Source organism: Colias philodice, chromosome 30 (genome assembly GCF_061535455.1).
Source record: "Colias philodice isolate Cphi_HAF_F1 chromosome 30, ilColPhil1 Martin Lab GWU primary, whole genome shotgun sequence".
In the NCBI taxonomy this organism is placed as follows: Eukaryota; Metazoa; Arthropoda; class Insecta; order Lepidoptera; family Pieridae; genus Colias; species Colias philodice.
In genome coordinates this window covers 5,439,299-5,453,287 of record NC_143115.1, presented here as the reverse complement: position 1 = coordinate 5,453,287, position 13,989 = coordinate 5,439,299, and the positions used below count along the sequence as shown (strand labels likewise).

The following is a 13,989-nucleotide window of genomic DNA, read 5'->3' as shown; positions in this document are numbered from 1 at the left end:
GTTTTATTATTAGCAAGGGAACTGGGTTAATATTAATGATTTTCAGTTAGAGGAATAAATATTCTGAGTTTAAAAAAAATACATAACTTATGTTTAGTACAATGTTCAGAAAAAAAATATTACAATAACAAAAAAACCTGACTGCTAAAAAAGAAAAACACGTATCATTATAATGCTGCAGACGGACAAAACTTAGTTTTGGTAGATCTATTTCGGCAGTAGGCAACAGATTGATTGCTCATTTCAATTCATTTAAATTTCCTCTTTCCGAATCAGATAAAAATATTTAAAAAATATTGTTTTTGAATGTTAAAGGTTCAAAAAAGCCAACCCACAAGACCTCCGAACACCAGAATATGAACAAGCCTTACGACTCGAGCGAAGCAGCGTGCCCACAGCTATAGTGGCTCATAGAGGGTTAGATGATAAGGTGTATGCGCAGGATTCGAGAGCATCGCCGTTGGCCAAGTATGTATATGTATTTATATAGGATTTTGAATAAAATATTGTTAAAAAAAATTGCAAAAAATCACAAAAAATTCAAAAAAAAAATTCGACCGAATTACATATTTGTATGAAAAGTATGTTAAAAGTGTGTGGTAGAAGTAGCAGAAATGATTTTTTTTATGTGAGGGTAGTTTTGTACAGAACCAGTAAAGCACATCTAATTATTATCTTTCTTTTGAGCTAAATTTTAATTGTATATAGTTACTATATATTAATAATAATAAAAACAGCACTATAATATACCTATCTCACTATCACTCTTTTGTTCCACTCTAGCAAGAGGGACCCGCTGAAAACAGCACTAATAAAGGTCTAGCCGTTTGGTGTGTAACTGACTAATATATTTTCGTGTGTGTCCTGGTGGCGGCACTAACTATTTGGTAGCTTTTAAGCTTTTAGAGTACTAAAAATTAATTTATTTTGAAAAAATGTTGCACAGAAGGCTGATCTATTAAAATATTAAAAAAATAGATGTTTATGCACGCAAGGCTGATCACAAAGTTTATTTCATTTATTTTTTTATAAAGAAAATCGATCAGTGAAACAGATATATGATATCTATTGCATACTCCACAAGGGGACGTGGAATGAATTTTAAAATTTTATTTAATAAAATCAAAATTTTTCTTTAAATAGAAATACTAACACGAACATCCATATTAAGACATTTGTTTTAGTAGATTTTTTATTAATTTTTAAGCTATTGCATAGCTTCTATCGCGGAAGAAATAAAAAACCTCACGCTCCCCACGGGGACGGGCGCGGAGGTGTGGCTTGAAGGCATAGCATGCAATAGCTTTACCGCGGCAGTCCCCGAGTGCCACACGTCTTTTTTTTTAAATTTAGATTGAAGATTAGTAGATAACATTAATTATTATTGGTCCATCGAAATATTCATAATTCTAGAATAATTGTCACTTTGACAGTTCTTAAATGAATGCAATATCATTTCAACAAATGTCTTATTACGGTTTATGCTTGATATATGTTTAGTTTATAGATTATTTAAATGTTTCACAAATTATTTGGTTTAACCTGACACTATTTAAAAATGGTCAAACTGACCCTATAATAGGCTATTTGACAGTATAAAAAATAAATTACTTTTTTGTGTAATCCATATATATATAAGGTTTTTGAAGCGATTTAAATTAATAAATGATATAAATAATAACTTATTTATTTATAAATCGTCGAGAAAAAACATCATATTTTTTTAAATTACCACGTGACCGAAAACATCCATGATTGGCTGCATCTGCCATGACGTCACAGATGCGTAAATAACAAGTGATCCCAACGTTTACTCACGTCGTTGCTGAATTTCGCTTTTGGTTTTGTTTCTTGTATAACTTATTTATTGTGATTCAAGGTGTCTGTAATCAGTTTTGTTCTTTATGTGTTATTTTTGTTTGTCATGGAACCAAATTTCGAAAAAGCAGACAGTAGAAATCTACCTAAAGTGGACGCTATAATGGTTGGCATGTTCTTTATAAACAACCCAGATTTTTACGCTCCTGAATTGAGAAATGTGAAAACAGCTACGTAAGTTAATATTTCAGTCGTCATTCATTACCTTTTTAGTTAAATGTACCTACAAACATGAATCACAATTGCACAATAATTATGAAGTATACATTTTTTAGGTTATGCCCTTTGTTGTTCATTTCAGCCATCCAGTTTATAGGATTGACGTGTTTGTATTGATTATTATATATGTATTGACAATTTATATATATCATTATCTAACCGTTATAAATTATAAATTATCGTTATAAATTATCTAAGCAGGTAAGTAATGAGACGATTTATACTATGTATTGCAAATAAAATAAACTGCCTAACTACTAGGTATTCAACACCATACTTACATCGAAGTGGTCTTCACAAAAAAATATAACTGTTTTAATTGACATATTATCTAATATCACTTGGATATCTGCGAGCTAACTGCAACCACTTTCTACGCATTTTTATATCTTTTGGAGCACATAATATAAATAGTTTGTCAGGGGTTTTAATAGTTGTATTTCTGCATCCAGGAATTACACACTATCTATAAGAACTCATTTTCTGGTTTTTAAGCAGATTAACTTAATTATACTATAATTAAAACAAAAACGAACAATAAGTACTAGGAGCAAGTTGATGTTTACGCCGCTGTGACGTCACCATGGTCGCGAGACGCCATATTCTTCAAAATTGTGTTTTGGCGGCATATTTGAATATCATGTTTTTATTTTCCATTTTCTCAATGAATAACTACAAAAAATTAAGAAACATGTGTTTTGTGTGCTCTATAAACGTATCTTAATAATTTGAGACAGTTTTCAAAACCTTGTCAAATAGCCTATTAAAGTTCAACCACAGATGTAAAAATGTCCTAACATCTGACCACAGACCAAAAAATAATAAAAAAAATGGAATCCACAGATTATTCCAAAGGAACAAATCGTCTGACGGTTGTCTATTGCAAGAGGAGGACGACATGTTGACCGTCTCGTTCATACCAAAGCGGCCGACGCGGGAACAGCCGAGCGTCAACGGGGAATTGTAGGCCAGGAGCTGGGGGTGGATTTGCTTGTGTCATTTGATTTGGTGAAATAAATAAATGGTTTTATTTACAATGATGTGATCTTGATGATAATATTATGTGCGCGCTCAATTTTTGCAAATGCATTTTTACGCAATTTTCGTCAGAAACATTAGTGGTTTATGTTGGTAATAGTAATTAATTCAATTCAATATTTTAATTTATGGCAGTACTGCGTTGCCACAAAATAGTAATTAAAATTTTGTTTAAATTTTAAATGTTATTGCACACGATAAAGTTGAAGGATTAATATCCAAAAAGTAGCGGCAGGGTGATGAGAATCCATAGTATTTAACTCATAAGTAATTATAATAACAAATGTTTATTTATTTATGTTATCGTGAGAGGGCTCTTTAAGCTGTATCGAAAGCTACCTCAGTTATAAATTCATTTAATTTATTTACGGCTAAATTACACAAATTTTTGTAGCCATTACTCAGATTAAAGTTCTTTTTTTTTCGTAAAATAAATATTGCTATAAATAAATGGATATTCTTAAATTCACTGTCTCGCTCTAAAGGCCAGATTTTGACATATGATAACAAGGTAGATTTTTTATAGTAAAATTTATATCTAAATAAATTATGTATTAAAACATAAAAGTATATTATTAGTAAATGTGAAGATGATTTTCTCTCGAATTTGTGGTATTAGATGACATAAGAAAATTTCCGCGCAGCCTCTGGCCTATTAGCATGTAGAATTTTGTAAAAATTGTATCCATTTTTGACCAGTAGTAACTTGTATGTAAATATAGAACTAGTCAATATCCAGTGTTACCATACACCAGCATACAAAAATCACATTACATCTGTATAAAAAGGGTTGCCAATTCTTAAATTTTTAATTAGTTTCTTTATTTAATTCTTATTTTAGTTCACGATAAATCAAGAATTTTTTAAAAACTTAGATTTGTCTAGACAAAATCAAATCTATTTTTCTATAATTTTGAAAGTGGCAACCCTTTTCGTTACAATTTTAATTAAAATGCACATAGTTTTTTTTTTTTTTTTTCATGTTGTGATTACATATATTTTTGTGAATAATACCACAAAAATCTATGTAAACATGAGTACTCAGCAGAAAAAGACTTAAAAGAAAATTGTTTATTCATAAATTTGACAACTTTGTATTTTTAATATCATGGTCTGATTTATCTCTTAAAAAAATAATTATATTCGCCATAATTCATCACACAGTTACCAATCTTGTACAAATGTCACTTTTCGCGCCAAAAATATGGCTTCGACGGCCATTTTGAATTATGCACAAATTAAAAATAATAAAACTTAGGAATAAATAAAAATGGTGCGTCGTAATTTATTTAAATGAGGTTTTTAATTAGTCCATTAAATAAAAAGTTCTAGAGTGCGTGAGTTAGTAACGTAAGATGTTTCTTCGGAAACATGTCAAGAGTCCCTAGGTAATAAACATACTAAAACCCCGGGACACTAGGAGGAGCCCCGGAGTGGGGGGAGGGGGAGAATGGGTCCATTTTTTCATTTTTCGCTTAAATCTCAAAAACGGTACATGTTAGAGAAAAACTTTCAAGGAAAAGTTGAAAGGCCATAAAATTATCTACAAGTTGTACCTCAATCATTTTTTCCTATATCCTACCGTTTCTGAGTTATACGCAGTAAAAAATGATTTTGGCTAAAAAAATTTCCCCATACTACACATCAATCGATCAAAAAATATTTCTTTCTTCCAAAAAACTCAAATGTGCAACTTGTGACCGGTACTGATAGATTGCTCTTAATTAGGTCTATAATTGGTAAAATAAACACATTCCTCCATGGAAGCCTTTAGGAGGAATCGATTGTCAAAATATTATATTAGGGTAGTTTGAGTTACTGAACTTGATCTTTTTATTTTTTTCTTCCAAAAAACTCAAAAGTGCAACTTGTGACCGATACAGATAGATTGCTCATAATTAGGTCTATTATTGATGAAAATACCAGATTCCACCACGGAGGCGTTTACGGGGAATTGAATTTTATTAGGGTAGTTACGATACTTGAACTTTTTATTTTTTTTCTTCCAAAAAACTCAAAAGTGCAACTTGTGACCGGTACTGATAGATTGCTCTTAATTAGGTCTATAATTGGTAAAATAAACACATTCCTCCATGGAAGCCTCTAGGAGAAATCGATTGTCAAAATATTATATTAGGGCAGTTTGAGTTACTGAACTTGATCTTTTTATTGTTTTCTTCCAAAAAACTCAAAAGTGCAACTTGAGACCAGTACTGATAGATTGCTCTTAATTAGGTCTATAATTGGTAAAATAAACACATTCCTCCATGGAAGCCTTTAGGAGGAATCGATTGTCAAAATATTATATTAGGGCAGTTTGAGTTACTGAACTTGATCTTTTTATTTTTTTCTTCCAAAAAACTCAAAAGTGCAACTTGTGACCGGTACAGATAGATTGCTCATAATTAGGTCTATCATTGATAAAAATACTAGATTCTACCACGGAGGCGTTTACGGGGAATTGAATTTTATTAGGGTAGTTACGATACTTGAACTTTCTATTTTTTTTCTTCCAAAAAACTCAAAAGTGCAACTTGTGACCGGTACCGATAGATTGCTCATAATTAGGTCTATCATTGATAAAAAAACCAGATTCCACCATGGAGGCGTTTAGAAGGTATTGAATTTTATTAGGGTATTTACGATACTTGAACTTTTTAACTAACTACCCTAATAAAATTCAATTCCCCGTAAACGCCTCCATGGTGGAATCTGGTATTTTTATCAATGATAGACCTAATTATGAGCAATCTATCTGTACCGGTCACAAGTTGCACTTTTGAGTTTTTTGGAAGAAAAAAATAAAAAGATCAAGTTCAGTAACTCAAACTACCCTAATATAATATTTTGACAATCGATTCCTCCTAAAGGCTTCCATGGAGGAATGTGTTTATTTTACCAATTATAGACCCAATTAAGAGCAATCTATCAGTACCGGTCACAAGTTGCACATTTGAGTTTTTTGGAAGAAAGAAATATTTTTTGATCGATTGATGTGTAGTATGGGGAAATTGTTTGAGCCAAAATCATTTTATACTGCGTATAACTCAGAAACGGTAGGATATAGGAAAAAATGATTGAGGTACGAGGGCGATTCAATAAATACTTAGCCTACAAAAAGTATACGAAAATTTTGGAAAAATGGCAATTTATTTTTCAACGTAGTCTCCTTTTAGGTTGATACACTTATCCCAGCGATGTTCCAACTTTTTTAACCCATCCGAAAAATAGGTTTTCTCAAACTCTGCAAAATAGGCCTCCGTGGCGGCGATAACCTCCTCATTTGATCCGTACCTATTCCCGGCGAGTGATTTTTTCAGGTTAGGAAACAAAAAGAAGTCACAAGGGGCCAAATCTGGAGAATACGGTGGATGAGGCAGCAATTCATACCGTAATTCGACCAATTTGGCCATGGCAACGGCAGACGTGTGAACCGGTGCGTTGTCGTGGTGAAACAGCACCTTTTTCTTAGCCAGATGGGGTCGTTTTTTCTTTAATTCGGCGTCGAATCGGCCCAGTAAATCGGCATAGTAAAGCCCTGTAATTGGTTTACCCTTCTCGAGGTAATCGATGTAGATCACTCCTTGTGAATCCCAGAAAACGGTGGCCATAACTTTTCCGGCCGATTTTACAGTTTTCGCCTTCTTTGGGGCACGTTCCCCGGTCTGGATCCATTGTTTTGATTGCTCCTTGGTCTCTGGTGTGTACCAGTGAATCCAGGTTTCATCGACGGTCACAAAACGACGCAAAAACTCCCCTGGATTCCGCTTAAACAGCGCCAAACACGTCTCCGATGTGGACTCACGGTTGCGCTTGTTTTCCGGTGTGAGTAAATGCGGCACCTATCGCGCCGACAGCTTTCTCATGCTGAGTTCCTCGTGAAGAATATGATGCACTGTTCCTTCTGAAATGCCTACAGTCTCAGCTAGCTCCCGAACCTTCAATCGGCGATCTGCCAATACGAGATCATGGACTTTTTTTATGTTTTCCTCCGTAGCAGCTCTTTTCGGTGCACCTGGACGTGGTTCATCAAAAACCGACGTACGACCACGTGCAAACTCGTTGAACCAATTTTTGACGGTGGCCATCGATGGAGAAGAGTCACCGTACACAGAATCTAAGCGCTCTTTGATTTCGATGCGCGTTTTCCCGTCCAAAAATAGAAATCGAATCACCGAACGATATTGCTCTTTTTCCATTTTTGCAAAACCGATCGACACGTTCGCTTCCATAAGTTGTCAAATTAAAACAAATGAAGGGATTAGAATGAAAATTAAAAAAAATAATTAAAAAAGAATGAGCTACACTATGGTAAACCTCTTTTGAAAAAATAGCGCCCTCTGGCGATGAGGCTAGGTACTTATTGAATGCACCAGGTACAACTTGTAGATAATTTTATGGCCTTTCAACTTTTCCTTGAAAGTTTTTCTCTAACATGTACCGTTTTTGAGATTTAAGCGAAAAATGAAAAAATGGACCCATTATCCCCCTCCCCCCACTCCGGGGCTCCTCCTAGTGTCCCGGGGTTTTAGTATGTTTATTATCTAGGGACTCTTGACATGTTTCCGAAGAAACAACCGAAGAACAACTCACGCACTCTAGACCCCCCTTGAAGGGACTCATTCAATGGACTAAATAGAAAAAAAAAGTTTTATTTCAATCAAGAGGCTTACGCAGTCGGATTTTCCCAAGCGTTCTTTAAATATTTTATTTTAGAAATATGTATATTTAATATTTATATCGAATATTAAAATTGTATCGACTATTTAATAAATTTGCTATAAATATTCCATTTTTTTATAATTTTACTGTAATACGTGTAATTTTGTGGGAAATGTTTAAATTAAATCTTAAATTCTATGACATATACTTATTACAAGTTCCTAGTTATAAAAGAGTATAAGGCGTTTTATACACGAAGCTTAACGCTACGTTGCAACCGCTAGTGTGTACGACGCCTAAAGTTATCAAAATAACTCTGTAAAATATATATACTCTGCTTTATTCGAGCTATTTGTAAATACATGTTTATACGCGAGTATTATATTTTTGTACTGATTTAGTCGTTAATTAAGATAACTTTGTAAAAATAAATTGTTAAATTAAATTTTGCGTTTTATTGCTCATTTACCCGCATTTTATTTTTTCCTACAAGCTTCCTCATTTCATATTAATCTGTTGAACAATTCTATGCAAAGAAATTATATTATTCCAAAGTATGGATTCGAATCCCGTCTCACTGTTTGTACAGTCCTCACATTTATTTTCAAAGAATGAAAAAAAATTGTATCCATAGGAAGATTTAAATTGCTACAGTATTATTCCTTGCAATATGCGTTGTGTTGTAGATCCGATGATACTAATTAAAATGGAAATTTTTAGGCTAAATTATTATTATTAATTCATGTAATCAATAATGGGATATAGCGAATATCACACCAATAGTTATGGACAGCTATATAATTTACTAGAGGTCCGCCCCGGCTTCGCCCGTGGTACATATTATTTCGCAATAAAAGGTAGCCTATGTCCTTTCTCGGGTATCAAAATATCTTCATACCAAATTTCATGCAAATTGGTTCATTAGTTTAGGCGTGATTGAGTAACAGACAGACAGACAGAGTTACTTTCGCATTTATAATATTAGTATGGATTAAAACTGGCATAGCTTGATTACAACAGAATTAGACTTACACAGTCATTCAATGGATAATATTTCTTTAATATGACCGTTAATGAAAACTAAACGAAATCTATTATTCTGGTCTACAATAGTACGTAAATCCTTAGAGCATATAAAGTTTAATGCTATAAAGTAGCGTTAACTACTATTAAGTGTTCTGTGCTATATAAGCGTAAATTAATAACACGTACGGCCAATTTTGACTGAAAAAATAACCAGATTTGTTACACGCTGTGGTTACACGAATAACGTAAAAGGAAATTAATTTCTTATCTATGGCGTAATGTCAACGTTACGTTGACAAATGACAATCATCTGTTTCAAAAGTCAAATCACAGAGTCAAATAAATGCTGATTTATTTTGGTCGCGGATCTTTATTAATTTAAATGCGGCGCATTTATTAAAATAATTCGAAAATGTTGCTAAATAAACTTCGACTAGTCGGCTTGGCCGTTAAGCGATCACCAGTAAACGTAAATACGAAATATTTTTCATGTACAAGGTAAATGTTCCATTTTTAATGTTATTTTTATTCACTTCTTATTAAAAATGACAATATTAATTACTTTTTCATACACTTACCCAAATTATTAAGTCTATTTCTTATGGAATGAATTAATATACGCTCTTTAGATTAAAAACATAGGTTACCTTGTATTTACATAATGGAATATTTTCATTTAGGTTTCGATATTTATTTTTATAGTTCATATGCTTAGTCCAAAAGTGACCCTAACTGAACCTTAATTAATATTCTCAAGTAACTATTTTAATAATTTTAATATCATATATTTTGAGATATGTTCGTCACAAAACAGCATATGAGGGTGACGGCAAAACCACAGTGCGGGTTATCAATATGGAACAGGATCTCGGTCTGATGATAGACTCCTATGGTACGGTAGGTATATCTATAATTATAAAGCAATTTATATTGAAATTAAATATTCACTAGACATTAAGGCATTGGGTTAAGTATTAACCTTGTTTATATTTGAGTTTTACATCACTTAAAAAATTTGAATTCATAGTGAACCGGTACTTAATAATTTAAGTTTTTGAGTTTATATATTCTACTAGCTTTCCGCCCGCGGCTTCGCCCGCTTTGTCTAAAACCTAATAAATTATATACTAAAACCTTCCTCTTGAATCACTCTATCTATTAAAAAAACTGCATCAAAATCAGTTGCGTAGTTTTAAAGATTTAAGCATACATAGGGACATAGGGACGGAAAAAGCGACTTTGTTTTATACTATGTAGTGATAAGTATACTAATACTACATGTATAGTATTATCTTATCTGTGTTAATACTATATTATGTATTTTTCAGTTTGGTTTCCGTTTGAACAATGGACTTACAGTACTCGGTCCTATGGCTATATTCCCCAGGTGAGTTTCAGAAAAAATAATTCTTTCTATTTTATAATATGTAAATTAAAATGTTATTTGAATAAAATTAATTTAAAAAATATGTGTTTGTCACGTGTCAGAAGTGAAACTTTTTTGGAAAAATTCAAAGATTCCAAAATTGTCACCTTTCTCCATGACGTGACGGTACTGCCATGACACGACCTTGAAATTTTATTCTCAATGCGTCTAAAGAAGTTTCACTTCAAATATTTTACATTTCATAATTTTTGAAAAATACAAAAAATAATTGAATTTTCATTATGTATATATGCCTTTGTTAATATTACGATTATTATTTTGTAAAAGCATTAACAATAATATTTCAGAACAGTTCTCTCTTGGCAAGTCCACAACGCAGATGAAATAACAGCAGAGTCTCTCGCATTCTTTAGATTGCTTGTCCCGAAGATTGACCTTGTGGTGAGTAATCCATAAAGACAAACAGACTTACACCTATACACTTAACATCAGGCGAGATTTTGGTCAAGCGCTTACCTATTGACATTAAAAAAAAAAGACGGGTTGCACTCCGGGAGTGCCGGCAGAAGTGAAAACTTGATTAACATTCACCATGTTTGATATTTTGGAATGGTATCCGTCTTACGCATGGACCGCCTCCTTGGTACAGTGGTTGACGCGTGAGCGTGGCACCGAGGGGTCCTGGGTTCGATTCCCGGTGGAGACGAAGAAAAACAAAATGTCTCGGTCTGGCAGGACACAGAAGGCTGATCACCTACTTGTCCTTAAAAGAAAATGGATCAGTGAAACAGATGTATAATGCATCTGCCCCTTACCCCACTAGGGGACATGGGACTTCACTTTTACGCATGGAATATAAGGGCTAAAAAAAAAAACATCCGTCTTACGCTTTTTCGATCAGGCCACGTGTCCTGACGCGAGTTTAAGATTTTATACCCAACGCCGCTAAAGAAGTTTTCACTTCAAAAACTGCTTGTATGCACATTTAATAATGCAACTCTTGATGTATTTTTTACAATATTTATATTATTACACTAGCTTCCGCCCGCGACTCCGTCCGCGTGGATGTCGGTCTTCGCGTGGATGGTTTATTTCTCCATTTTGAGTAACTCTGACAATGACATCTTATAAATATCTATTGGACCCAAATACGGCTAGGCCTATAATAATACGCAACGTGTTCGCGGTTCTACAGAACAACGTCTATGGATAAAACTGAAAAATTAAGATAAATTTTTTTTCTACGTATTTTTCCAGGATAAAAAGTATCCTATTTTACGCCCAGGGTAATAAGGTATAATTATACAAAGTTTCATCGAAATCGAACCGGTAGTTTTCACGTGATGTCTTCACATACAGACAGACAGACAGACAGACAGACAGACAGACAAAAATTTTTTTAATCACATATTTGGGTTTGGTTTCGATCCAGTAACACCCCCTGCTATTTATTTTTTCAATATTTTCAATGTACAGAAATGACCCTTCTACAGATTTATTATATATGTATAGATGTGAAGTCCCATGTCCCCTAGTGGGGTAAGGGGCAGACTGATCGATTTTCTTTAGGGACGAGTAAGTGATCAAGCCTTCTGCGTCCTGCCAGACTGAGACATTTTTTTTTCTTCGTCTCTACCGGGACTCGAACCCAGGACCCCTCGGTTCTAGCTCACGCGTTAACCACTGTACCAAGGAGGCGGATATATTATTACATAGTATAGTATGTGATTAATTATCAATTCGGAAAGCAGTACAAAGAGCAATAAACTCTTTAGTTGCTCTTTTGAAATCGTATCAATTTTAAACAAATACACATACTCATTTTCTTTATAAAATTAGTGTAGCCTATATTTTGTCAAAAAACGGTACTTATATTAATTACTAGCTTCCGCCCGCGACTCCTTCCGCGCGGAAAAATTAAGAAAAATTAAAAAAAAATTTATACGTATTTCCCGGGATAAAAAGTATCCTATTTTATGCATAGGATAATAAGGTATAATTATACCAAGTTGCATCGAAAACGAACCGTTAGTTTTCACGTGATGCCTGAACATACAGACAGACAGACAAAAATTTTTTTAATCACATTTGGATTTGGTATCTGTCCAGTAACACCCCTGCTATTTATTTTTTCAATATTTTCAATGTACAGAATTGACTCTTCTACAGATTTATTATATGTATAGATTTTTTCAGATCTTAGGTCTGGACTCAAAAGATCGTAAGACATTGAACACAGTGTTTAGAGCGAGTCGGGAAGCGAAACTCAATGTTGAGATATTGCCGACTGAACACGCGTGCTCAACTTTCAACTTTCTCAACGCTGAGGGCAGGTGTGTACTCAAACTCAAGTTTAACCCAAATAAAATATTTTTAATATTAACTTTTACTAATATGATCAATTGTAAAATCGGTACATAATTCGAAATCTGTAACTCAAACTCAATCTGTTACTTGTTTGTTTTTATCAACTTTGATATTTTTTTATTAATCACGAAATTAGCATTTTTTTTCCAATAAATTAACGAATTTAGTTATCTCAAAGAATTCCTTATACATTTTTTATACATAATATATATTATATATTTAAAAAAAATTTTAAATTTTTTTTTTTAAATTTCAGATCAGTAGGCGCCGCGATGATTCCACCAAAACACATTGAAGTGAACGAAGACGACATGTTAGTTGCGAAACAGCACTATGGCAATTTGTACGAGCGTTCCGACTTTCTGTAGACATAAATACAAAAAAATTGTACGCGATAACATAAGACACAAAAAATATTAAAAATGTGTCTGGTATACTTTTGGGGGTAAAATACTACACCAATTTGGATGAAAATTATAGCAAAAGTACCTAATAATTGAAAAAAATTTGTGTCTTGTGATATCGTTTTTAGATAATTAATAGATATGTAAATAGTAGGTTATGATAATAAATGTTATGAACATTATTTTGTGTTTTATTTATTCAAACTGAGCGAAAAGAAATCGAAACATATCACTATCATCACTACATAGTATAAAACAAAGTCACTTACCCTGTCCCTATGTCCCTTTGTACGCTTAAATCTTTGAAACTACGCAACGGATTTTGATGCGGTTTTTTTTAATAGATAGAGTGATTCAAGAGGAAGGTTTATATGTATAATAATATCCATTAAATAGTGGAGAAGATACTGTTATTTTTGAGGTTTCTAATGTAATGTAGTAAAAAATTACATTTTTTCCGCTTACATTGCAAACGGAGCCAGGCTGAACCCTACGAGTTTTATCAAAATAATGTACTAAGTAAGTATTTATTATACACATTGGTAAAGGTCTACAGAAAAGTCCGCGATGGTAAGTATATGTCTATCTCTTATGGATAACCCACAATAATTTTTTTTGTCATATTTACTTTTTACGACATAATGGCTAATTTTCGATGCGATTTTAAAATAGCATTGGTTAACCAATACAGCATTAATCCTTAGGACCTTAACCAATTAAATACCTTGAATACATTGTTCATTTAATATAGATCTATATGGCTTTACACCTCTTTACACTTTTCACGATTTAAGTGAATACTTTCGAAGATATTACGATTTAAAAATTGCGGGACTGGCCGGCCGGTACGGTTTGCGGCGGTACCGGCCGGCCGCCCGGCTATCTATTTTATACCCGTGCGAAGCCGGAGCCAGCCGCTATGTTTTTATAAACAACGTTCACAGTTTTTTGTAGTGTATTTAGTATCAGCATTGCACCCGTGCGAAGCCGGGGCGGGTCGCTAGTAAC

General features: G+C 33.3%; 2 protein-coding genes across 5 annotated transcripts in view; both read left to right on the top strand.

Moving 5' to 3' along the window:
* The window catches only part of ATP7 (copper-transporting ATPase 1), a 56,927-nt gene extending 52,485 nt beyond the window's left edge, over nucleotides 1-4,442 (top strand). For 3 of the 4 annotated variants that reach the window (XM_089713333.1, XM_089713334.1, XM_089713335.1), the window contains 2 exons: nucleotides 316-468; nucleotides 2,941-4,442. In XM_089713333.1, coding sequence (XP_089569459.1) covers nucleotides 316-468; nucleotides 2,941-3,064 — 277 coding nt within the window. In that variant the 3' untranslated portion in view covers nucleotides 3,065-4,442. Of the gene's footprint in view, nucleotides 1-315; nucleotides 469-783; nucleotides 831-2,940 lie in introns of all 4 variants that reach the window. The other variant, XM_089713336.1, reaches the window with a different exon arrangement.
* Nucleotides 4,443-9,137: 4,695 nt separating this feature from the next.
* On the top strand, nucleotides 9,138-13,068 carry LOC149475553 (NADH dehydrogenase [ubiquinone] 1 alpha subcomplex assembly factor 3). The gene is made up of 6 exons (XM_089713489.1): nucleotides 9,138-9,321; nucleotides 9,618-9,720; nucleotides 10,152-10,210; nucleotides 10,558-10,651; nucleotides 12,407-12,543; nucleotides 12,834-13,068. The coding sequence occupies exons 1-6, from the start codon at nucleotides 9,236-9,238 to the stop codon at nucleotides 12,943-12,945; spliced, it is 591 nt and encodes a 196-aa protein (XP_089569615.1). The 5' UTR covers nucleotides 9,138-9,235; the 3' UTR covers nucleotides 12,946-13,068.
* Nucleotides 13,069-13,989: the final 921 nt, after the last annotated feature.

Bases quoted from the DNA above. Each gene is read 5' to 3' on its own strand.
- LOC149475553 (XM_089713489.1), top strand. From the start codon at position 9,236: ATGTTGCTAAATAAACTTCGACTAGTCGGCTTGGCCGTTAAGCGATCA. The intron at 10,211-10,557 runs GTGAGTTTCAGA...ATAATATTTCAG, and splicing joins CCTATGGCTATATTCCCCAG to AACAGTTCTCTCTTGGCAAG. The intron at 12,544-12,833 runs GTGTGTACTCAA...TTTAAATTTCAG, and splicing joins TTTCTCAACGCTGAGGGCAG to ATCAGTAGGCGCCGCGATGA.